Source organism: Planococcus citri, chromosome 1, assembly GCF_950023065.1.
Source record: "Planococcus citri chromosome 1, ihPlaCitr1.1, whole genome shotgun sequence".
NCBI classification, from domain to species: domain Eukaryota; kingdom Metazoa; phylum Arthropoda; class Insecta; order Hemiptera; family Pseudococcidae; genus Planococcus; species Planococcus citri.
In genome coordinates, this window is record NC_088677.1 from 78,972,588 (window position 1) to 78,998,156 (window position 25,569).

Genomic DNA, 25,569 nt, shown 5'->3' on the forward strand with positions numbered 1-25,569 from the left:
GGTGTGTTAACGTGTTGTTGTGGGGTGTATTTAGAATTTAAAGTTCAAAAAAATTTTGTTGAAGACACCTAAAGTGTAGAATACTGTGACAGAATCTAACTATTTGTATTGTTTTTTACAACTTCAAAATGGGGTCAGTCAAAAGAGGAGCTTACTTAGCACGGTATCTCCTATTTTAAGTACATGAGTACAGCAGGTAGGTGCATCGGTAAGTACATATGAAACTGATGTGTAGGTCATTTTTTGAAAATTGTAATGAATTTTTTGTATGTTTTTTCTTTTTGTTGCAGGTTTTTTGGTTTTTCAGAAATCCGGGATCTTTTATTGTTAGACTATGCGTTTCAATTTTAGTATAATTTTTTATAGGAAGCTTCCTGCAACCTTATTAATTCATGTTTCTTTTATGTGTGTTTCAGATTCGAAGAATTCCAGAAATTGTTGAAAATGGTGAAAGTCGAAAAAGAAAATGATACCAAGGGTCAGTGCTCATCGATATCATAAAAGGTAAGAGAATGGAAAATTTTTCATTATCCCTACTTTGATGCCAAAATTGTAGCTGTCTGTATTTTATACTATTTTCTCCTAATTGTATTTTGGTTTATAAACAGCAGACTGACCAAAGGTTGTTGACCTATTCACAAAGTGGCCTGCACGAAGGAGACGAAATCAACGGACAGTTGGACCAGTGTGCCTCCTCACCATTATTGAAAGGTAATTAGATAGTTTCGTACTGAGATAATTAATATTACTAAATACAACTAAATAAATAATTAGGTACTTTAGAGTAGAATTAGTATGGAGAGAGGAAAAGAAAAGAAAGATAGAGATAAAAATAATATGTAAGATTTAGATTGATTTGAAGGAGAGAGGTTGTTAACGGTTCTCAAAAAAAAAGAGAAAAAAAAATATTGAGGTACATAGTTCAATTATTGAGAAAGAGAGAAAGAAAGATAGAGAAAGAATAATAATCATTCGAAAAAGAGAAAAGAAGTGAAAATAAAGAAGGGTCAAGAGACATTATATGAGAGAAAGATGAAGAAAGCGAGAAGTATTTATGCTAGGTTTACATTGTTGCCTATCTTATATTTATAAGGTACAATTGACACGTCAGTTTTTCATATAGAGTAGTTTTGCAGCTTATAGTTTAATATTAGTATTTATATTTTAAAATAGATAGGAATATGTTGATCGTCCGCATATAATTGATTCAAATACTTTATTGCTTTTATGTTTCACGCTGGAGGAAATACATGGTTCATTGTGTCAATTTTCATCGGAGGAGGTAGATGGATCATTGTGCTACGTCTCACTGGAGTCAGTTCAGTCGCATGTAGCATTGCAGTCAATTGGTCAAAATGTCATGGCGCTATGGGAGTGAAAACATAAGGTAAGTTTTGTATATTTTAACATATTACATACTTGTCTTTTTTGGGGTATATAATTTTGGAAAGAGAAAATTATTCAAAAAAAAAAAAAATCTAATTTTGTTTGTTTTGGATGCTAAATGTATGAAGAGAAAAGTAAACTTTTGAGATTTCGATGCAAAATCAAACTTGATCAAACTATAAAATTCGCTAGAGAGATTGATTTTTTGGGGTAAATTGGTTAGGACGTATCGAAAGATTTTAGTAATTATTGGAGCTTTATTACTTGTTTTTCCGATGAGTGGCTTTTAGTCTCTAGAGACTAAAACCATTACCGTTTTTCTGGACTGGCATATTTCTTGTTTTGGCTGTAATTTGTATCTAAAAAGAAAAGACTTGATTATCTTGCAGTATAGCGATGGTATAATTGTAGTCAAAAAACACAAGTACAAAACAAAACGTAATATTTCAAAAAATAATAAAGATCAATAAATTAGCCGATATCTGTAAGGTAAATACGTTGATATTTAAAGGGACAATCAATATATCGCTAAACGTCTATAAATAAATAAATTATAACACTAATTATCCTACAAAATTCACGATTATCGTCATAAGTACAAAATTAAATAATTGAGAAAAAATAACAGGGGTACAAAATACTAAATTTTTGTACAAAATAACTTAGTTATTTTAAAGTAAATTGTTCCTAATGGTTTCTAGATACGAGAGAATAATCAAACAATGTCTTTTTCGAAAATAAATTAAAGATGATACGAAAATTAAAAAAAATAATACGGATAGGGTATTAAATTCCATCATAAATGACATAGGGAGTATATTGTGAAAGCACGAAAGGGAAACATAAAATGAAGGGTTCGTTTTCGTCGATTTTCATAAGTTATCATTTTTTCGCTGGTAGCCAGCGTCTTCAGGATATTCGTCATCGGATTTTTCGCTTTCTGAACCATATTCTACCGCTGTTTCAGCATAAAATTGCGCGTATCGTTCTTCATCTTCCTCTTTTACTGCTTCATCGAGAAATCGATCGTTATTGGATTCTGTATCGACGTTTTCGCATTTTATAAATGCAATGTCTTCGAAGTATGGGAAGGGATTTGTGGTATCGCTGGGTGAATGTTGGTTCGTATGTGAAGTCGAAGGTGTTTCTGGCTGTAGAGCTGGGAATTCGGCTTTGTGCGATGGTGACGTTATCGCTAACTTTGCAATCTTCGCTTGAACTTGTTTTTCTTCAGATTTTCGCTTATCAGCCAGTTTTTTCTCTGTAAGCTGTAGATGCGCTATTTGATTTGAAAATTTTGCAGCGTTTCTTCGTTTAATTTTGTCAGACGTAGACGTAGAACTACGTTCTGTATTTTTAGGTTCGAAATTATCCGTCGTATCCATATCCTCGATCGATGAAGTCGCAGACTTAGAGCTTGAATTATTGATTGTCGCTTCGGAGTGTTCGGAATCGTTCGTCGATGTAGAACTTTGTTCGGTAATCATCTGTTCACTCGTCTCTGTTGTGACCGTAGACGTAGAACTCGGTTTTGGATTATTTTCGACAGATTCTGACGATGATGGAATTGGGGAAGTATTGTTCGGCGTTTCAGTAGTTTCTTCGGTTGCAGATCCATGTTGAAATTTAGAATTCAATACTTGATCTTTATCGGACAATGTTTGCGATGACGAAACCGTAGACGTAGAACTCGTTTCGTTGGTTTTTTCTTCGTTAGGCGATGGGGGTTGGGATTGTGAATTGCGGAATTCTTCTACTATCGCTTGAATCGTCTGCTCTTGGGTTTCCATTGGCGTATCTTTCACCTTCTTTTTTAATTCGGGAATAAAACGGTTCTTTAGGGTTCCAAATATTGGGGTATATTCTGAATTATCGTAGTAAGGTCCCATCTCATCGAAGTGGGCTTGACGTGAGTGTAGCTCGGAGAAATGATCGTCTATTCGGATCACAAGACCATTAAAATTTTCTATCCAATGACGATCAAGAGCAGCACGGATACGGTGGAAAGTTGCTCGATCAAACGACGGGTGGGGGATGAGAGGGACGATGATTGCTTCTCGCACCTTCAATTTGTTCAAGACGCTTCCTAATAATCGTAGGGTCTCCTTGAATTCCTCCTCCGGCGTTCTCTGTAAAATATTAGCGTGACCGATGCTTATCATTATACGTCTTGGTAGGATTGTCCAAGAATCTAAGTATTCCATCAGGTCCTCGAGCAACAGGTCCCTTCGGTATAGGTCGCGATCCAGTATACCAGCGAACGGTCGATTAATTTCTAGAATTCTGGCTAGCGCTTCAACATGCCCATCTCCGACCATCAGTATATCAAAAGTGAAGTATACGCTTCGGTAAATTTTTGGCTCGTGCTCGTATCCCGCTGCGGTGAAATACTTGGGGTAGGAATTAAGGGGGTAAAAGGGCTGGATTTCATTGGAGCTGGTATGCCATCTCAGCCAATATCTACGGTGGTGACTCGCTTTGTTGGCGCTCGTACCCTTAAGCTGTTCAAGCGGTAGAGATCGTTCTTCGGCTTGAGTGTGTTTTAAGATTGAAGGTCCTTTTTTGGGAAATCTCGGTTCACTTGATGACCGGTGTACGTGTGGTTGGTTGTACGTAGCTGAGTTGTTCGTGGTCATAGCACCTGAGCGACGATGGTTTATATGATTTCGTAGATCGAACGTAGGGTTGCCGGTATGTTGGTTCCTAAACGATATCGTTCTAGAACGATTATCGATATCCGTGATGATCGGAGCTGGTGGAAAAATGCTTGATTGGACCATAAATGGTCTTCCATCTGTAGTATATTCAACGTGGAACGTAGAGGCCGTGCGTATCGGGAAGTACGTTGGATTTCGCGGTGCCGGAAAATAGTTACCATTTACAGGTACGAAGTCGTTTGTTAGGTTGGAACGGGGTTTGTATAGTGTCGCTGGGTTTCGCTCTTGATAAGGTTCAGCCACGTCACCTCGATGCTGTAGCACTAATTTATATCGTGCCTTAATTTCTTTATTTTCGACCGCTAACAATGCCATGCGATGTTTGAAAATCGCCATCTCGTCTTCTCGCTTGCGTGTCTCGTAGTCTTCGAGTTTAGGATTCGAGGATGAGGAAGGGCTTCTTCTTACTTGGGCCACATCGCTCATGGACAACTTCTTAACGCAGCAGGGATGTGCGCAGGGAGTCACTGTTTGATTTCGCTTATTTCTTTCCGTTCTCCCTCTCATCATAGCTGCTAGGCAGCGGTGATGATAGAGGTGCTGGCATTGCGAAATGTAAGTCGTGTTTTCTTCATTAAACGGTACTACTGTCAAATGACAGTAGTCACATCTTTCTGCAGCCATAGTGCCGGAAAAAACCTGTATTTGTCGGAAAATGAAAAAGAAAGGAAAATGAAATTTAAACGTGATGTACTCTAGAGTATCTATTTTACATCATTAATATGGTAATTTTTATGTAATGGGGAAATCTCTGAAGTGTTCATACCTCTTTTTGTCGCTATATTACGCCGGTAATTTTCGTAGAGTTACATTCAATATTATAAAATCGTACACCATTCAAGTCTTCTAAATTCGAAAGGAACACTCTTTTAGAACGGTTATCAGTGAATGTGTTTTGAAAAATTTTGAAATGAGATTTTGTTTATGTTTTTTGGTTTGGTAGGATTGTGCAGTATAGCCAATCCGTGCGCGCGTGTGTCCTATGAACCGTAACCGTAACGTAACAAGTTGCTCATGCAACAAGTATCTGTGCATCAACAGCTGATTAGTTTTGGTTGGAAAAATGCCGAATTCGAATTTTTTACATTAATCATGGCCGAAAGTATTATTTTTGCTGTTTGTAGTGTTGTTACTTTTTTATTTTTGTGTAGCCGAATGAATGATTGTGTACGAACTTTAATAATATTACGCAGAGATGTTACAGTATACTTGTGTTTTGTATGTGTTAACGAAATAATACTAGGAGTCAGTGATAATCTCGTCTATATTTTCAAGTATCACGAGTGAAAGATACACAAACGTAACAACAATAGAAAAAATGTCATGTGTAAGTAAAGTATTATCACATATTGTAACATGCCTAAATTAAATCACAATCGAATAAGGGTATTCTTTTACGTAACTAAATTTACACAGTCGTTCTGTATACCATTTTTGTTATTCATTTCTTATGCTCTATGGCTACATACAAAAAAATTTACAAAACTAAAACAAAATGCAAGAAACAAAAAAAAATTATAAGAAAAGGTATGGCTTAGTTCTATAACATGAACACAGAATGTATGGTTGAATCGATATACAGCGTCAAGTTCGTAATACGAGATAAAATACAGGAAGTCATATGATGCGTGTGATGAGTTTTTTACTTCGACACTTTCGATTCTCATTCTTTTCGAAACTGGTAGCTTTCATTGTTATTGTGCCGGATTTTCTGCTTCGACAGGTGGTTCGTACGGCCTTACGTTTGCTGCCGCAGCCGGAGGCATCCCCAGCGAGATTAGGAACGAGATTATGTGCTGGCGCTCCTGCCAGGTAGCATATAAAACGCCATCATTGACGGTATGGATACGGTAATACCTTATGCGTAAGACGTGCTCGTCTCGTGCAAGACGCTGTACCGCGATGCCTGCAAACGTCAGGAGTGGAGGAGTGTCGTTATTCAAACCGGCGGCTACCATTTCCGGGTCCTCAAGTAAAGGTTCTTGATGTTGGATTACCTGGACGTTGTTATGCGCCAGGTTAAGGAGCAAATCCGCGGCTTGGTGCACATCCATGATCATCCCGTTTTCTCCAATGTCGCCTTCCATATCTTGTGCTAAGTTGTTCTGGTCGTTCGGTAGGAAATTCGGTGGTAGAGGATCGAGTGGCGGCATTCTGGTTGTGTGTGGTGTAATCGAGTACTTGCAGGCAAATTTTTCGTATCACGTTAACCGCACTTGTCGCGAATGTTTATTACAAAGAAAATGATCCGCACTCTATATCGCGAATGTATATGTTAACGAAAAAATCCGCAGTCTATATTGCGAATTTGACTAAGGTCGGTTCTAGTACCGGTGTTATGAACTCGAATTGAAAATAAGAAAAAATTAACGCAAAAAAATGGCAAATTATAAGCGAGGCTTTCTAACACGGATTGGTTTATACCAATGTACAACTGCTACTGAGCTGAGTTTAGACAAAGTCGGCCACAAAATCACGACAAAGTCGAGACAAGAAGTCGCTTGATAAAAAAGAAAAAAAAATAAAATATCAAAAGATAGGTCCTTATCGCGAATTTCCTAGAATCGTATCCGTTCGGCTGGAGACGATCAAACGGGGGTGACGTAATTTTGGTACAATAATATTTTATTGCTTTGTTCGATGTTTTAACGATCGCCAAATTACTGCCTAGTTAACAATGTGTAATTTTTTGAATGTGCAGGTGTTCGATTTTTGGGGAAGAAAAATGCTTGTCGAAGATTTATGGTCATCCATCAAACAGTGGTCAAGTTTTCAGTGATGATCTTGGCGACATAGATCGCAACATTTTCGACGTGGGATCAACCAGTTTTTTCGTGAGTAGATTTTTGAGTATTATTTTTATCATGGATTATGAATATTTTAATTGATTTTTTCAATCCTACAGGGTGTCCAGAAATTATGGTTACAATCGATAAGGAGGAGAAAAAGAAATTCGGCTGATATAAAGAGCGGTCATCATTCTAGAATTTTGAGTTCGTGGGATAGGTTCGGAATGATTGGTACGAATGTATTCGTGGTTGCCGAAAAACAGTGATAGGTGGGTTGTAATTTTTGTTAACATTATATGATTATTTCTATTTTATTTCGATCATTTTTGTTATCTCTTTACTTATTTCAGGTACGATGTTGAAAGTCGACTCGCGAAAGGAATGACCTAAATCAATCGTACTTTCAAGATTTATTTGAGGCTACGGGAGCTTCCCATTATCCTAGAATTTTGGGAAAGTGAAATGGAATTGACGACTAGGAATGTGTTTTGTAACCATCATCGAAGGAAATTCTTGAATAACAAACAAGTGAGCTATAAATTTGGATTTTACGTGTGAATACTATTCCTATCTATTTTTCGAATGGTGTGTAATTTTGTACAGGTTTTCAGAATTTGAAATTTCGACGATATTTTGGGAAGCTGTGTTGATTTGAAATTCCTTATCTTATGGTCATCAACGTACTGCAAATTTTGGCGAAAACGTGTGATGTTGAACCGGATCTAGATCCTAATTTGTAGATTCATTCATCGTGTACAAGGAATAAAATACTTCAGCGATGTATTTTATCGTTCCTGAATGCTACTTCTAATACAGGTAAGAAGTATTCAAATGATTTTTAAGTAAATTTTTTGTGTACTAAAATTCTTTGGTACTTCTTAGATTTTTTGAAAAAATATATGATCGTTTTGAGTGCACAAAAGGAGCGACGTGGGACCGAAGAATTTAGCGACCGGATTCATGCTTCAATATTGGGTGAGAGTTGATTGATTTATTTATTTAGACGCTGTTAATTTGGGTTATGATCGAGAAGAATTTTTTGAAGAAATGTGGACACGGATAATGAGTATTCGAATCGAAGAAAATGAAGATTTCAAATTTCACGACGTGGTACAGCTTGGGGTAATGGTGACGGGTAACAAACGAAGGCTACATGTGTTTTTGAAGTATCCAGCGTTTATTATCCGTAGCTGTTATTTCCTCACACGTTCGCCAAATATGGGTCTTACTTTATTTTCTTGTTTCTCATAATTTTAATTTAATAAATTAATTTTATTATGGGGTAGTGGTTATGAGTAAGGAGTATTGGCTACCTATGATGAAAGAGTATCCAGTACTCCTTATCCGTAGCTAATATTCCTTCAGGATCTTCCAAGTATGGTATGTGGATTTTGCTTAGCCGAAAATCAAAAACTTCCGAAGATTTGTCGTGCTATTTCTCTGACTTGCGGTCATTCTAGCGGATATCGTCCAGCGGTAAAGAATGACGTACACTTATGTTTACGTGTGTACAGCATTCTTTACTGTTTGTCGCTATTTTGCGCAATCAATGATCAGAAAAGTTATGAAATGCTTTCGTCTAGGTATTAGTTGGGGGTATTGGAGGTAAGAAAATGGTAGTTGCGTATTTTAAAAGCAACTCGCATTTTCTTCCCTTTAATAAATCTTCAAGGGAACCAAAGTACCAACGGGATCACGAATTTTTAGAAAATTGATTATCGCGACAGGTGGCAAAGAAGGAGAAGATCCAGTTTTATGTCGATAAACTGCCGCTGTTCCTCCCCTACCAATTTTGTGAACTAATAAAGATGGAATTATGGGAAAGAACAACGAAATGACCTATAGCTTGTTTGAAGCAACGAGGGACAAAGATGATCCACTGAGTCAGTGGGTGCTCTCTGTCCTTCGTAGTTTTGGATAAATATACTACTTGTATTTCATCGTTAACAGGAATGATTTGAGAAAAATGAAGTTTTTCTGACCTGAATATTGCGGCGAGAAAAGAAGGTGAAATTCTTATAATTTTGTGCAATCCTAATTATTAAGCTCTGTAATCACTACCGTAAGGTGTCGTATTTTTATCTATTTTCTTAGATTATTTTAGGCAAATTAGTTTTATTATGAAATGATCGGGGGTGTTTGTGTAAGAAAACGGTAGCCACGTGTTTTACGAAGTCGCTACTGATTTCTTATTCAACGCACACTCCTGATTAATATCAACGATTATTCTGCCATTTTTACTATGGGGCCTTTGAGGGTGTTTGCTGAAGGAAAGTGGCGGTCGCGAGTTTGTGAGTCGCCACCACTTTCTTATTTAGCAAATACTCCTAAGAAATGTCAACTATTTTGAGATTTTTGCGTGGAAAGAAGAAAGAAGAAAATTGAAATTTTCAACAGGATAATTAATTTTGTTTTACGTGAAATGAATTATGGTAATGATTTAAGCTTGAATTAGGTTGTGATCTTTGAATAATTTGTATTAATTTTGTCATGATATCTAATGAAGGTGGGGAGGATTTTTTCATAACAATATTGGTCAATATATCCCCTCATGTGGTTTTCGAATAGGGTATTTGGGACAAATGCTATGGTAATTTTTTGTAAAATAGTAATGCACATAAGAGGCGATTTGAATCTAAGCGGATTTTAATTTACGTAGGATTGAGCTGAATGAAATGGATTCCTTAGAGACATTTCATGCAGTAAAAGAAAAATTTACCACCAATGAGTCGTAGAACTTATTGGGTGCATTTTGAATTAGTTTATGAGGGAGAATGAAGCATATGGTTGCAGGGTATGGTTACATTATTATCGCATTCCTTGTAATTTTTGGGACTAATTTTGTCACTTGTTGAGTAATAATTAAGTCAGAAAAGAACCACGTATTTTTTATCCTTAACGGAGATGCGAGAGCCGTATGAAGAGGGTCTATATTTTTACCTATGCAGGTAAATAATCGTATAGGAATGGGTTATTATAACAACACAGGTATAAAAAGGTGAACGACCGACCGCGGTGTAGTGTGTCAAGGTGAGCGTGGAAGTGTTTGTTTGTACCGCGTAATAAAGCGAGGTATGAACGGTTTCTTTTTACTGTATCTTTTTATACAGGGAATGATGGGGGTATAACGATACGTGAATTCTATAATTATTATGATTCTAAAGGATATAATTATTAACTAAAATTAGTACCCAACACCTAAGTTTCATTAACTACTACTTGTCATCCTGGGGTCGTATTATTGGTTGCTGGAGTGGAGCCTTTTTCTGGTGTTTTTCTTATCTTTTGTGTACGGTCCACTCTCTGCCTCCATTTTCAAAATTTCTAATGCGTCCGCGAGTTGATGTAACTGTTCTAGGGTGCCTAGGGTAGTACTGACGGGAGGAGTAGTGGGAGGGGTGTCAAAAACTGAAGCTCGTGCCCCTGAATATCGCATGGTCGATTGTTTTCTGAAAAAATAATTCTTGCGACGTATCGCACGTTGTTCGTGTGCTATTTTGCAATTATTAATTTTATTTCTCATAAAAGTATCTAGTAAGTAATTAGGTACTTTAGTATATGAATTATAGCGATAGGGGAAAGTTTTGAACTCATAAATTTTACTATTATTGACCGATTTTTTCGTACAATTAGGCTCGATATCGATATTTTCAAATGAGGATGGTAGATCTAGTTCCCATATCCCTTCTTGAAAATTTTTTATAGTGAAAAATTCTTGGTCTGTTTCCATACTTTGTATCCTTTCAAAAATATTTAGTTCGGCTTCCTCAACTGTTGCTATGGTTTCATTCAAGTTTTCGATCTGTAAGTTGGTTTTAGCTGAACATAGAGTTGGCTTAAACATCCCTTCTGTGGAAATAAAGCAAATTTCCATGGGATGTTCGGGATCAAAATTACAAATTAATTTTCTTTCATGCAAATTGAGCGATATTTTCCAATAATCCATAGAGAGTCTACCCAAAATAAATACTTTTTCCGCGGAATCGATTATATAAAATGGGATATTTATTTCTCGATTTCCCAACATCAATCGTATTTCTATGCAATGCTTTGCTATCGCGATTGTCTTGCTATCAGCCAAAGTCAAGGAGATTTGTTGTTTCAATTCTATGTAAGAAAGATCTTTGGGTGCGTAAGTTGTGAGGATATCGATTACTGGTTGAGAAATTATGCTGAGGATTGCCCCAGTGTCCAATTGTAGGGATATAAACTTTGGGCCAACTGCCACTCCTACTATGCACGCTGGGTCTATTGTGGCTGGACGTAAGAGCTGTGCCATGGTAGATTCCTTAAGATTTTCAGGATCTTGTAAGTGGCGGAAGGGTTTAGGAGGTGAAGCAGGGGGTATTGGGGTTTTTGAACGTTTTTCTCGCCTTCTTTTTCGTTTGCGAGCACTCCTTGATGTAGTGGGTTCTTCAATTTGTTCCTCAATATTCCCTGCCATTAATGAACTGAGGGTGTTATCCATGGTTAGTTCTGCTGTGGTTAATGGGTCGAGTTGGATGTTTTGATAAATTTGTGGTGGAGAAGGTGTTTCTGAAGCCAGTGACATGAGTGGTGGAATTTGAGCCGTGATGAGTTCAACTTCCGGTGTGATCGACTCGGGATTTGAAGTTGATACCATCATGGGTGGTGGGGGTTTATCTCCAAGCTCGATTTCTGGTTCCTTATCCCCAGGGTGAATATAGGGTGCTGTCTTTGGTTCAAATAATCGTTTCGTATCTCCTTCTATATTCCTATCTTGATGATCAGTCTTGAACAAGGCAGCTTTTTCAATTCGTTTGAGTTCAGCTTCGATTAATTTTTCGGTTTCCTTATATTGCGAAATTGATGGAAAAAATCTTCGTAAAATTGGGACGAAATGGAATCTCTGACGTACGGGCAGAATTTCTCCATGGGGTCCTATTTTTGGTCTAAGAAACTGTTTTCCACCACGGCTAATAAGCTCAGTTTCTAGAAACTGCATAGATGGGCTCTGTACAAATTTAATTCTAGGATCAGCTGTAGCGCGGGTAAACATTTCCTTAAAGTCAATGTACCTAGAAATTTTGACTAACGGCTCTGATGATATGCGAGGTTTGAGCAGTGGGAATAGCAAAATAATACTTTCTGCTTTCTTTTGAAAAAGTAGATCGAGTACGTCAATTAATTGATCTTCAATGATTTTGTACGGTTTTCGAGAATAATTAAATTCAATTTGGCAAGCCGAGAGTATTATTTTTGAATTTTGAGGAATATCGAGTTGAGATATCCTGTTATGCAATTCCTCTAGAGTGATCTGGTCTCTGAGGTGCTCGGGTAAATGTGTCACTAAGACATTCTCGCCTCGCATCATATAATGCGCTAATCCATCGCCTATCCAGACATATTTTGAAAAAATATCCTCAATTGGGGCTGATTCTTCACTAGGAGCTGCCCCTGGAGCATCTAGTGTGACTCGTTTCCCGAAAGCGTGGATTCATCGTCGTCAGAGTCTTGCATAATTTCGGTGGTCATTAAATTCAAAGCAGCAGTTGTAGCTTGAGATTCTAATTCCTGAGGTGATTCCTGAATTTGAGCAATTGTTTTCTCGATTGTTTCCTCATCGATTAATTGACCAGCCATAGGTTTCGGTGACTCAATTTTTATCTTAATTTCGTCTTTAATCACGGGAATTTCAAAAATTTTGTTTTTGTCAAGTTGAGTTTCTTGAATTTCCATTTTTTCATCGATTGAATCAGCTTTATTTTCTTTCTTTAAGGGAATTTCCTGCATTTCAATATTTTCACTAGCTGATTCAGTTGAGGGAATTTGTGAATCCAAATTATTATTGAAAGTCAAAAAGGTTTGGGTTGCTACATTTTTGAACGATTCACCAAATGGTGGAAGTTTTTCCGAATTTTCCACTTTTTCTGCGCATTTGGCTAATTTTTCCTCAAAAGATAGGGTCTCATTTTTGGCTTTTGAGTCCAAATAGCGACTTATTCTCTCGTCGAGAGTTTCAATGGGTATATCCGGGTGCAAAATTTCTTGAAAACTTTGAGATTGATCTTTCACTTCGACATATTTGTCCAAATTTTCATCAAATTTATCAGTTTTTTCGTCATTAGCGTCAAATCTTTCCAATTTAGGTGGCTTTTCATCAGAAGGCTTGTCAATTTCTTTCTTATCCAAGTCATATATCGAAAAAGGTTCAGATTCATCAAACATTTTCCCTATTTCCTCCTCAGTTTCTTTTTCCAAAACTGTGTTTTTCATGTGATCTATTTCTGCCTCAGTTTTGTTCTCTAAAACTACAACTTTTGCAGGTCCTAAATTTGGATCATATTGAGGCGATTTTGGGGTCAATATTTCGATCCTAGGTTCAAAAATAGATGTTGGGGGTTCCGATTCAGGTTTTTTAGTCGGTTCCATCGCGAAAAATAATGTTTTGGGTAACGAATTGCTTTCGAAATCCAAAAAAAAACTTGTGCAATATTACCTTAAGTAAGCAGAAGTTCGCTGGATTCTCGAACAGATGAGTTGAGTAGGTAGCTGGATGCGTGAAGGAAGAAATCAAATAGGTAGCCGAGTACTTGAAAGAAGAGCTCCGCACACGTTGATACTTGTAACACGAATGATTTTTGTGTGTAATGTGGCGGAGCTTTTATTTGTCTAAGGTTCCGGCCAAAATGCACTATGATTTTTGAAAATCTTTCCCACACTCTAAGATGTGAAAAAGATGACATATTTATGGGCTTGGGTACAATGTAAATAAATATAGGATACCTATGTAATAATAGTTCCTAGACTAGATTACTCTATATATTCTTATATTAATTATGTACATATGCATATAATAAATTGATTCTCTCTTAGCATCTCCGAGTATTTTAATTTGGAAAAAAGAGGCTATTGAGGTGATAAAAGTGTCTTTGTATTCTAGAATACTCATGACAGTTTTATCACCACGATAAAAAGGTAAACGAATTCTTATCTTGACGTTTTTATCACCTGTATAAAAGCGGCAAGATAATAGGTGATAATTTTCGTTACCTATATGATTATTTGACAGTTTTATAGCCCTAATTATTTTACTTTACTTAAGGCTAATACCTTTTGGCGCGAGCCTTTAATATGATTAGCATATTAAAGGTATTTTTACGTGTGATTTTTAAATGGGTTTGTTAAAAAAAAACATTGAACATATTAGGTGACATTTATTGCTTCTCATTTTCGGATTAGTTTATGTTTATTTATTTTGAGAAAAATACGGTAGCTGAATATTTTATTGGACATTAGTGTCATCCAAAAAGGTGCATTTTTGTTAATTGGAGGTTGGTTGCTTTTGATTAAATCGTTTTTATAGGCATAAACAAAGCATATACTCGCGTGTATAAAAAGACTGATTTTTAATAGAAATCTACAGATCATAAAAATGTCAAAATATTTTTTCAATTATTCAGAACGAAATCTTTGAGTGACAGTTTTATTATTTCGAAATCTCATAAATTTACTCTGTCTACTTAATACACACATTATGCGCCTAAGCAGTATAGCTTATTAGTGCATAATGTGTATGTTTTTAAATAGACAGAATTATTTATTGATTTCTTATGCTCGGAATAATTTTCCCATGGAAGACAAAGATTTTTATAACTTGGTTCTCACGGACCATCTCTTTGTTCATTGCAAAGGCAAAAAGGTCTTTGGAATGTGACTAAGGAAAGTGTTTCGAAACGAAAACGAGAGTGTTGGTATATGAAATAATCTGATAGTTTGGAGTTTTACTATTTTTTCGAGAAGAAATCTATGTAACAAAGAACTTTATAGGGGTAGATTTTGGTTTAGAAAGATTTAGAAAAGAATGTGAAATTTGGTTTTTTCAGATCTGTTGGGGATTTTTAGATTCTTTTCTGGTCCACTGTGTAATTTTACCAGCAAATACTCCGAGCATAAGTTTCATATTTTTTCATTTACGACACTTAAAACCTCAAAATATTGTCTGGCATTTTTCCAGTACACAGGAAACGAATTCGTGAGACATAGAATTGTGTATAAGGATCCTATGTAGTGTATGAAATACTTTTTGGGATTTTCAAAATGAGAATTTTGAAATATTTGATCGGAAGTTTTATATGGTTTGTTTTCCCTTCACTGGACACATCCTAGAATGTGTTTCAGTGAGTAGAAGAAACCATGATTTTTGGAAAATATAATTATACTTGTGCTGACCTATTTTTCACTTAGTGAATATTACGGCATTTTTACTATAACCTGGGCTCTGTTGCACTCCAGATTGACACTTTTTCTTATTCAAAATAATCAAACTCATTACGTAGTCTGAAAAATACAGAAAAATGTGTCGTCTGTATAAGCACAGGTAGAGTCCGGATTTCCATATTTTCGAGTATTAAAACTCCTAAAATATGTGATAGTCTAGTCATTTTGCAATTCGTAGGTGATGAATTGATTCAACTTTCAATGCCATTTTATTCACTTAGCAAATTGTCGGTCAATACATTGAAACCATTTGCCCCCTGAACCCCTGAATTTCTTCAAAGGAACAATGGACAAATTAGTTCATTTTATATTTCCAAAAGACTGAATTGAGAAATTGAATTTTTCTATTGTTCTAACTATCCTGCATACGAATCCGGAGTTATTCGAAACGAAATCATTATTTCAGAATTTTTATGGAAAAATGAGGGTTATTTTAGAAATTTTTAATTAGGGAATTTTGTCCAAAATTCAGTAAATTTGAATAGTTATGATTTTATAGTCATTCTTTGACTCCTATCCTGTACCTTTGCAAAGGCTTTTTGGCATGTATAGTTATCATATACGAGACTATAGAACACCAAAATTCCAGCTGATATATTCTAGCAGACAAAGAATGGCGTGTTTTTAGTATCCGAAAACGTAATTTTTATTTAGTTAATTTGCATAAAACGGACTTAGAATTGTTTTTTATTTTAGATCAAAACTGTTTGAGACATTTTAAGTTTCCTATTATTACATTTTTGAGTATTTTTAGCTTATTAAATGTGATTTATTTTGGTTTAGAAACGGATTTTTTAGTTTTCAAAAAGTTAAGAATTTTGTCAAAAAATTGGTTTATATTTATTGAATCTGAATTTTCTGTTAGAAATTTCACGGATGTGCTGGGACGTATGAATTTAGCACTTGCATATCTTTGAATTTTGGTAAATTTTATTTTCAGAAAATGGTTTTCGGAAATACGTTGGGACATATGCAGGAATTTTAGAATTTTGCATATTTCCGAATTTATGGAAAAGGAGTATTTTTTCTGTTTTGAGAGTATAGCAGAGTATCTGAAATTCGAAGATACGTGGCATGTATGACTTTTTCCAAAAGAGGTTCAATCCACGTCAGGCGCCAGACTACATGAATAGTCAATTTAGACAGGCCACCTATCTTGGAAGATCGTATTTAAGATTTTGCATATTTTCAAAAATCAAAAAAAAAAAATCTTGTTAGGAATGTTAGAGATTTACATTGGATTTAGGATTGTTTCGAATCATGTATTTTGAAATACATTGAAACATCTGAGACTTTTGAGACCTTTGCCAGCCTTTGCGCTATGAACAAAGAACCTAACAAAAAGATACATTTTGAGACTATTTTATGATTTAGAGCATAAAATAGACTATTTTTGTTCATTTTTACAGTTTTCAGACATGTATTTAGTGAGATTTTTAACACGAAATAGTTCGATTAAATCATTTTCAAAGTTATCTTCGGATCTAATTTTGACTATTTTTACATGAATTTTGCTCAAAAGTTGATTTTAGATGGATTTTATTAATTTTTTAGTTAAAAAGACTGCATAATTTTTTGCCCCTTTTCTGACCTTTGCGACCTTTTAGAAGCAAACACTATGATTTTTGAGTGATTTCCGAGTTAAATAATTTGTCTATTTTCTGCAGTAAATGGGACATACGATTTTGGTAAAAAGAAATTTGTTATACTCGGAAATTTTTTAGAAGAAGTTGTTAAGAAAATTTTCATGCAATATTAGTATGTTAGTAAAAAAAAAAAAAATCGCGAATTAGTATACTTTAACTCGTCATTATTTTTAATTTTAGAGGCAATTTAGATATCTTTTGAGTCAGATGAATTGCATACTTTGCCATTTCGTGGTGTTTTTACGAAAAATCATGAATGCAACTATCTCAGTCAAAAGAAGGTTATTTGCAATTTTTCAAAAAAGAAGTAGAAATTTATCTATCTCCTACAGAACTATCATTTGAGTACGGCTCGCTATGTTCTAATATTTGAATTTGTCACCATATTTAGTTTAAAAAAAAAATTTGAAAAAATTTGAAAATTTTGAAATTAATTATTTTAAATTTATGGATTTTTTACGAGTATTTTAGCGAGTTTACTGAAGGTATTAGATTAATTTTTTCACTTGAATTGTGCTCTTGAAGAGAGCTTTTTGGAATTCAAGTTTCGGAAAAATTGAAAAAATTGAAAATTTTGAAAATTTTGAAAAAATTTAAAATTTTAAGGGTGGGTTTTTTAGTAAGTCGGACTGAAAATTTTGCAATTTTCAGGAGAATTACGCGGAAGGTGGGCGCCAAAATGATATAGTTAATTCTGGCATAACTATGGGAGAGAATATTATTAGAAATATTACTGAGGGGAGAAGGCTAAATATTACTACGTAAGTAGTTAATATTTCCCTATACCTGGCTAGTCTATGGGTGTCGGAGAGCTCAGAAATCATGCAGAAATACTATATGCATTTATGATCCGATGTAATAATAATAACACCAAAACGATACAACGTGTCTAATTGATTTATTATTATAATTCGATCATGTTAGGTGAATCAAGATATAAAAGAATTTACATAATTTTACATCATTAATATGGACACCGGTCCATATTATGCGTCTCGCGCTAATGAATTAAGATATAATACGCTAAAGTATTATTGTAATCGAAGGTGATGAATTATGCAGGGATGACAATAAACCCTAATTTTGCATACTTACGAAGAAAGAGATTACTTCTCAATACTCGTAAGTATGGGAAAAATTACCTTATTAAATAAATGATGAGGTTACTCACCAAGGTCCACATAATGTCCGCTTCTACTGTCTCTTTCAAGGTGGCTCACTCATACTAGGCCAGGCGACAGCAATGTATTACACGAGGTACCTATTCTACTAGCAGTAGGAGTGATGCCCGGGAAGATCTACTCCATACCCAATAATATCGCGATCGGATAGTTAACTTACTCGAATCACGACTTAATTTCATTTTAACCACTATATGTAGTGGGCAATGCCTGGATAAATAGGGGATAGGTACCCTTACGGGATACCTTACCTGCCTGTCACATCTACTAAGTTTCATATCTGAGGAAATGCGCGTTACGACGAAGCACCGGCGAGCTCGAGATACCTATGCTAAGTAATTTTGGTGCGTTCGCGATGCATTATATACGCATCGCGATCGATGCGTTGCTCGATGCGTTGCCTACGTCACGACCTTTGCGGAGTTAACACGTTCCCACCACTTACGTTCACGCTACCTAGTTATGCTTCGAATAACTACCTACGTAGTTGTGCTTCTAATAACTACTTACGTAGTTGGGCCATATCTCACCATATCAGGGTTACGATACAATGTAAGAATTTTCAATTTCCAATAGTTGTATTTTATATAGCCTGAAATTGAGTCGTGACTTTCAAGAATTTTTTTCATTTTTTAAGAGGTGTCATGTGACCTGTCAAAATGGGGTAAAATTTCGTCAGAAATCCAAGTATTTCGACGAAAATATTTTTCAAGCATTTTTGAAAAATTTTGAGCCCAAAATTGAGTCATGATTTACAGTTTTTTTGAAGAGGTGTCATGCGACCTATCAAAATAGGTTAAAATTTCACGAAAAATTCAAATATTTTGAAGAAAATGTATTTGGAGCTTTTTCGAAGTACATGAGTGTATTTTGAGCCCAAAATTGAGTCATGATTTACAGTATTTTCGAAGAGGTGTCATGCGACCTATCAAAATAGGCTAAAATTTCGCGAAAAATTCAAATACTTTGACGAAAATGCATTTCGAGTTTTTTCAAAGTATTTTTAGCTCAAAATTGAGTGTTGATTTTCATCAATTTTTTATTTTTGAAGAGGTGTCATGCGACCCATCAAAATGAGTTAAAATTTCGTCAGGAATCCAAATATTTAGACGAAAATATTTTTCAAGCATTTTTGAAAAATGTTGAGCCTAAAATTGAGTCATGATTTACGGTATTTTGTAAGAAGTGTCATGCGACCTATCAAGACAAAACACGTTAAAATCTCGCGAAAAATACAAAAATTTAGACGAAAACGTTTTTCAAACAGTTGTGAAGAATTTTGAGTTTATGATTAGGCGATACTTACTGTTGATTTTTGAGAATTTTGAACAGGGGTCATGCGACCTATCAAAGTGGGTTAAAATTTCGCGAGAAATCCGAATATTTCGATGAAAATATTTTTTGAGCATTTTCGAAGTATTTTCAGCCCACAATTGCGTGTTGATTTTCGGAATTTTCGATAAATGTCATGCGACTTATCAAAATGGGTTAAAATTTCGCGAGAAATACAAACATTTTGACGAAAATGTTTTTCAAATATTTGTGAAGAAGTTTGAGTCTATGACTGTGTGCTGATGATTCTCGAGATTTTTGAAGAGGTGTCATGCGACTTATCAAAACGGGTTAAAATTTCACGAGAAATTCAAATATTTCAACGAAAATGTTTTTCGAGTATTTCTGAAGAATTTTTGCCCCAAAATTGGCTTACTGGTATTGGAATTTTTGTGAAAGTTTCATACACCGCCCCATCAAAATGGCCAGAACGACTCCCATAATTATGATGAAAATGAAATGAATCCACTCGATATAATTTTATTGATTTACTGCCGATAAAGACTTATCAGCGCTTATCATTTCCTTTCTATTCACTTTACAGTCTTCCTGTCAGATATCGATAAAAATATTTCAATTATTTATCTAGGTACTGTAGAACTGTCATCAGGGACATTAAAATCATCTTTATTTTCAAAAAATTATTCATCTGATCGAAATTTTTGATTTAATAAAAATATTAAAACAATTTTTCATGATATTTTCTAGATTTTACTAAACAATTTGTAATTTCTACTTGAGCGTACAACGTTCTCAATTTAATCATTTTATTAAATTCCCTAAAAATTGACATATGTATTTGGCGAGGGTTAGCGATATGTCTTCTGCCTTCTGAAATGTCAGCTTGCAGATTTTATTCCAAAATGGGGGAGGGGTGGAGGGAGCGTTAAGGTTCATCCGAAATGGGTCTGCCATCATCCGAATCGTTCCATTGATCTTTGATCATCTGAGCACCTTTTTCTCCGAACATTATCACAGGTCCTACGGTATTACAGTTAATAGGTGTTGGCATAATTGACGCATCTACCACTCTAAGATTAGGTATACCGAGTACTCGAAGTTGGGGATCAACGACGGTGGTACTGTCATCAGGCGAGCCCATTTTACAACTTCCGGCGTGATGATTTTCACCCAAAGTATTGGTTTGTATTTGACATCTCCAGTAATCGTCCGAATCTTTGGGGTACGATTCACAAGAAGACTCATTCGATGCATCGTATTCGATGTAATACTTCGAAAAAGCTTTAGATTTCATGATCTGTTGCATTTTTCGTATTCCTTCTATAATCGCGTTTTCGTCATCTTCATCGCATAGATAATTGGCGTCGATGATCGGTTTATCGAAAGGGTTCTTTGATCGTAGTCTAATCGTTCCTCGACATTTAGTAATAAGGTAAATTACTCTCAGACCCAACACGGTGGGATTATTCGGTTCGCTGGTGTATCTTCTGCACTTGAAGCTATCCGCATGAGCGTCCAAAAAGAATTGTATATCTGGGATATCCTCCGCAGCTTTGGAAGTACCGAAGAAACCGGTTACTTGAGTCAAACCGGTGCTGGAAAACGGACCCCTGAGCTCGTTCAAGTACTCATCGAGTGCTCTGTAGTTGAATTCGGATTCTTTCAAGCCTTTCAATGTGGATGTAGTTTCGATACCGACGTGATGATGTACATTGAGCCCTACAGGTAAATCTTTCACTACTGGTATGCCTAATTGTTGCAAATGTTTCTTGGGTCCTATACCGGATAACATTAGGAGTTGTGGAGATCCGATTACTCCTCCGGATAGCACGACTTCTTTTTTAGCGAATACTTTTCGAGTTCGGTTGAACTTATCCAGGTATTCGATCCCTATAGCTCGATTATTTTTTATAATGATTTTCGTGGCGAAAGATTCGATGAAAATTTTGAGGTTTTCACGATGCAGAACTGGTCGTAAATACGCTCTGCTTGGACTATCACGTACACCGTTGTCTACCATTACTGATGAAGCGCTGAATCCGGTTTGATTCTTGCCACTGAGATCGTGTACGTCGAATCCGACCTCTTGAGCTGCCTCCAGCATGAGTTGGGCTACTTTTGGGAGATATGGGAAATTTCCAACGTGCATTGGGCCATCGAAACCGTGATATTCGGGGTCGATTTTATCCTGCGATTGGGTATTGTTTTCAGCTCTTTTGTGGTATTCTAGGATATCATCGTAGCTCCATCCGGTGTTTCCTTGCTGTGCCCAGCTGTCGTATATTTGTCGACTGCCTCTGGTGTACATGAGACCTGTGCATGGGAGAATTCGGGTTGATTAAAATACACGGTGAAAATGTCAATCGAAGTGTATAAAAATGTAATTACATATGTGATTTGAGAAATTAAGTGATATGATAAGAAATATGTACTTAGTTCAATGTACCTGTCATGCAAGCAGTGCCGCATATCATTTTACCCCGAGGCCATTTGCAAATTCCGCCAGTTTTTAGGCAAGCTTTTTTCTGTGGCACTGTTTCGAATTTCCAGTCAACCGATGTGTCTAGTGCAGAATTAGAGAAGTATGGCACAGAAGGACCTAGAGGCTCTTCAGGACCTGCCTCCAGGAGTAGGACTTTATGATTTGGGTTTTCGCTCAGTCTTCCTGCTAGAATTGAACCTGGAAATGGGAAATCGAGTTGAGTAAAAGGTCGTATCGGGTTAGATTATGTGATCGTAAGTGTTTTACTTATTTTGTACCTGAGACGCCTGCTCCGACTATTATGAAATCGAAACTTTCATCGGTGGTTTTGGTTTCGTGTGGTGATTTGATAGGGCTATGAACTCGACGACATGGATCTGATATAAAGCAGTTAGTTTTCAGGCCGTATTCGATGATGCGTAGTAAACGTTCATCTTTTTCGTTCAGATTTGACGAGCATTGGTTGACATCGGGCAGTGTGGATGTGTCTTTGAATGAGCAATCGTAGCAATTCTCGCTAGAAAAAGATAAATAATAGTGTGAGTTTGATTTTTCTTAGATATGCAAAGATTAGAATTATGAGATTTCAATTGTGTGGAGAATCAGTTGATGGGATTTCTTCCTAGCTTACTGTTGAGGGTGCTCGAAATGATTTTCTTTAGTTTATGGAAAACTCTTGAAAATTGGTGATCTGATTTCCTTTCTTGGTATATTGGGGGGGGGGGGTGATTTATGACTATATTCAAGATATTTCTGAAGCTCCTTCGGCGAAATTTTCACTTTTTTGAATTTCTTGAATTTTTAGTGGGGTATAGTTTGGTTGAAGATTTATTTCAGCAACTGATTAAGAGAACAATTTTGAAGAAAATTGGCCCAAAACGTTCAAAATTCGTGAAAATCGTTGTCAAAGATTGCGTGGATGACTTGAAAGATACTGGATCTGATGGAAGAACGAAGAAAAGAAAACAGACCAAATAGTGAACAGCTGAACACACAGCATTAAATAACGAGATCATGGGAATGTGCAGAATGGCCAAAAATGAATGGTATGAGGAGAAGTGCTGAGAAACAGAAGAACTGGAGAAAAGGCACAACTCTAGGGAAATGCATACCAAAGTGAAGCAGATGATGGCCGCCCACAAAAAAAAGAGACGTGGAATAGCATATATGCGAAGAAAAGATGAAAAGTATTGTGTTAACAATCAAAAAACAGAAGTGGTCTGGATCACTCAGCTACATACAAGAACTGTATGGAGATGACACACGTCCAGCTCAAATAGAATTTTCATCCACAGAGAATGCACCACAAATTGAAATGTGGGAGCTGAGTGAGGAATGTGGTGAAGAGAGCCAAAAACCACACAGCAGTGGGAGAAGATCTCATCCCAGTAGACTTAATTGAACATCTAATACCGAAGTACGAAAAGGAGCTGTTGAAGATAATAAATGAAATATACAATAAAGGTACACTGCCTAAGGACTTCGAAGAGGTAAATTTTGTACCAATACCAAAGAAGAACAACTCGCAAAAATGCTCCGAATATAGAACCATCACATTAATGAGCCACACACTGAAGCTACTACTCACCATCATAAATGCCAGAATTGAAAAGAAGAAGATAGATGAAAATCTCAGCAAAACACAATATGGCTTTATAGTGAAAAAAGGGATGAGAGATGGAATTATCCTGCTGAAAGTGATCATTCAAAGAGCACTGAATGCAAACAGGTCAGGGAAATCATTGCTTGCTTTGTCAATGGAATATGAAATTATTGTCAATTTCGAGCGTTCAAAATATTTCGCTAATTTAAAAAAAAAAGAAAGAATTTTCTTACTTGACAGCGTTATTTTGGCTGGAAACTTGTTGCAGATGGCATACTTTGATGAAAAAGATTAAAAATAACGCGCAGAACGACTTCATTTTCAAACAATTTTGATTTTTTGAAAACACTCGAACACAGAATAATGTTTTGAATCAGCTATACTTAACGCACATTCTGATTCTTACTGTTTCTGATTTTTTCACGTTTGAAGTATTTATAGGTGATGCGTAGCGGTAGTTAAGTTATCAATTTCCTATAAATAATTTTTATAGAAGCGATGCTTCTTTATCATTTGTACATGAATATGATCAGTATCCTGTATAATTCTAGGCAATTCCGTGTAATTTTTCGAAATGAATAATTATGTATCTTAAGTCATCAGCATCCTGTGTGCGTGAAGTGTCCCTCATTTGTATAATAGTGTAGATATTTTAAATTCCATCGACGTTTCACTGTGGAATTTGCAACATGATTTATCATCCTGTAGGTACAGTTTCTATTTTAATACATTTAGAACAGTATTCTATTCGTAAATTTGATGAAAATTTGTTCTCCAACACTTGACTTAATCAGTCGGAATGATGTTTTTGTTGCATCTTACATTATTAGTGTGCTACGCACACTATTGGTTTCGCTTTGAGAAATTGAAATTTCAATTTCAATGAATGTTCTCTTAAGCTATCCAACCGTTTTTTGTACCTATTGGACACCATTTGAGAATCATTAAGGCGGAGGGAATAGATTAATTTTCATTCAATTCGGATGGGTAATTGCTGAGTAATTGCAATTTTAGTTCATCATTTTAATGCATTAAATCCTAAAAAAGGGGAAAGGGGACTTGTAGAACACCTGCCGCTCATTGTACCCTGCTATACCCCCACTCTATTCCATCACCAGCTGTGTTTCATTGTACCCTGTTACACCCCCAGTCTGTTAGCTGTAAATTCCAAGTGGGAGTGGTTTGGTGGGGCGTTTACCAAACAAATATATTATTTTAATGCCCTAACCCTCGTAGTGAATTCGTGGCTGAGTGGTTAGGACATGTAGGTAGGAATAGGAAATTTAGGGACCCAGGTTCGAATCCCCGTGAGGTAAGTAGGTAGGTGACGGATTTTTCGTAGGATAATTGGATAGGTAAATGCTTTGGAGTTACCTATGTATGTAGTACATGATAATGGGGCAAAAATAATGCTGAAATTGAGTCATGAATTATGATATCACTTGCTAACTAAAAATTCATTTCATTAATTTTTTGTCTACCTATAACCATAAGTATAGTAAGAATTACCTTGACATGAATAATTTTTAACTTTTTGTAAGGTACAGGTATGGCCCAACAGCGTAAGGGGAAATTGCTAGAAGTTTCTCTATACCGGGAAACTACTAGAAGGTTCTCCATACCAGTTCTAATGTATTCTTCTCGAAAGAGGAGAAATAAGATCCACCTCTTTATGGTCAAGGTCTACGTGTTAACTCCCACGATGATCCGGGCGAGCGCCTCGACGGATCATCGGATGAGAAAGAAAGATGAGTTCGTTCAAGTCTTCCGAAGTGGTAACATCTTCTTAAGAGCCTTCTCGCGTCGTCATTATGCACAGGACCAGAGGTCCAGTGTGGTGTCGCCAGTTGTGGAATCTCCATCTTAATAGACAAGTTCTTATTATTCGCGATGATAGGATCTAGTCAAGTGACATTCAATCCATATAATTTAGGTTGTGCCGTACATTCTTCCCCCGTTGTAACCCCCTTGAGGGTTGATATAATTGTTATTAACTTGTCCCCCGTTATGTCGTTGCTGGGACAAGCTATTTTCGACTCGCGGTTAATGATTCCGGACATTACACCGCGTGATCCGGTAAAAGTGCAGAGTAGGATATGTACACACCAATAAGGCCTAGTATTTGTGAGCCGTTCAGTAGGGGCAATACCACCTATAGTAAAAGGCCTGAGCGCTGAATCGTTATCACCTTCTGACGTCACACCTTAAGGGGACTCGATTGTGTTTACCAT

General features: G+C 36.1%; 2 protein-coding genes and 1 long non-coding RNA gene across 6 annotated transcripts in view; 2 read left to right on the forward strand and 1 right to left on the reverse strand.

Annotated features, from left to right (window-relative positions):
* LOC135835893 (uncharacterized) overlaps positions 1–25,569 on the forward strand; it is a 180,979-nt gene that overhangs the window by 38,402 nt on the left and 117,008 nt on the right. The window lies entirely within an intron of this gene.
* Positions 444–8,100, forward strand: LOC135835168 (uncharacterized). 4 transcript variants are annotated; one of them, XR_010556833.1, is made up of 6 exons: positions 444–1,387; positions 6,805–6,937; positions 7,009–7,161; positions 7,243–7,420; positions 7,496–7,708; positions 7,775–8,099. It is a non-coding gene; the product is annotated as an uncharacterized LOC135835168 (long non-coding RNA). The 4 variants fall into 4 exon arrangements; XR_010556834.1 differs by having other exon boundaries at positions 7,504–7,708; XR_010556832.1 differs by having other exon boundaries at positions 5,827–6,937; positions 7,243–7,708; positions 7,775–8,100.
* Positions 19,919–23,957, reverse strand: LOC135835188 (glucose dehydrogenase [FAD, quinone]-like). Its single transcript, XM_065349351.1, has 4 exons — positions 23,572–23,957; positions 22,014–22,252; positions 21,700–21,933; positions 19,919–21,566 (listed from the first exon to the last, which is right to left on the reverse strand). Exons 1-4 carry the CDS (start codon positions 23,655–23,657, stop codon positions 20,179–20,181), a joined length of 1,947 nt encoding a protein of 648 aa, XP_065205423.1. The 5' UTR covers positions 23,658–23,957; the 3' UTR covers positions 19,919–20,178.

Bases quoted from the DNA above. Each gene is read 5' to 3' on its own strand.
- LOC135835188 (XM_065349351.1), bottom strand. From the start codon at position 23,657: ATGAAGTCGTTCTGCGCGTTATTTTTAATCTTTTTCATCAAAGTATGC. The intron at 22,253-23,571 runs GTAAGAAAATTC...ATCTTTTTCTAG, and splicing joins AGCCAAAATAACGCTGTCAA to CGAGAATTGCTACGATTGCT. The intron at 21,934-22,013 runs GTACAAAATAAG...TCCCATTTCCAG, and splicing joins AGTCGGAGCAGGCGTCTCAG to GTTCAATTCTAGCAGGAAGA.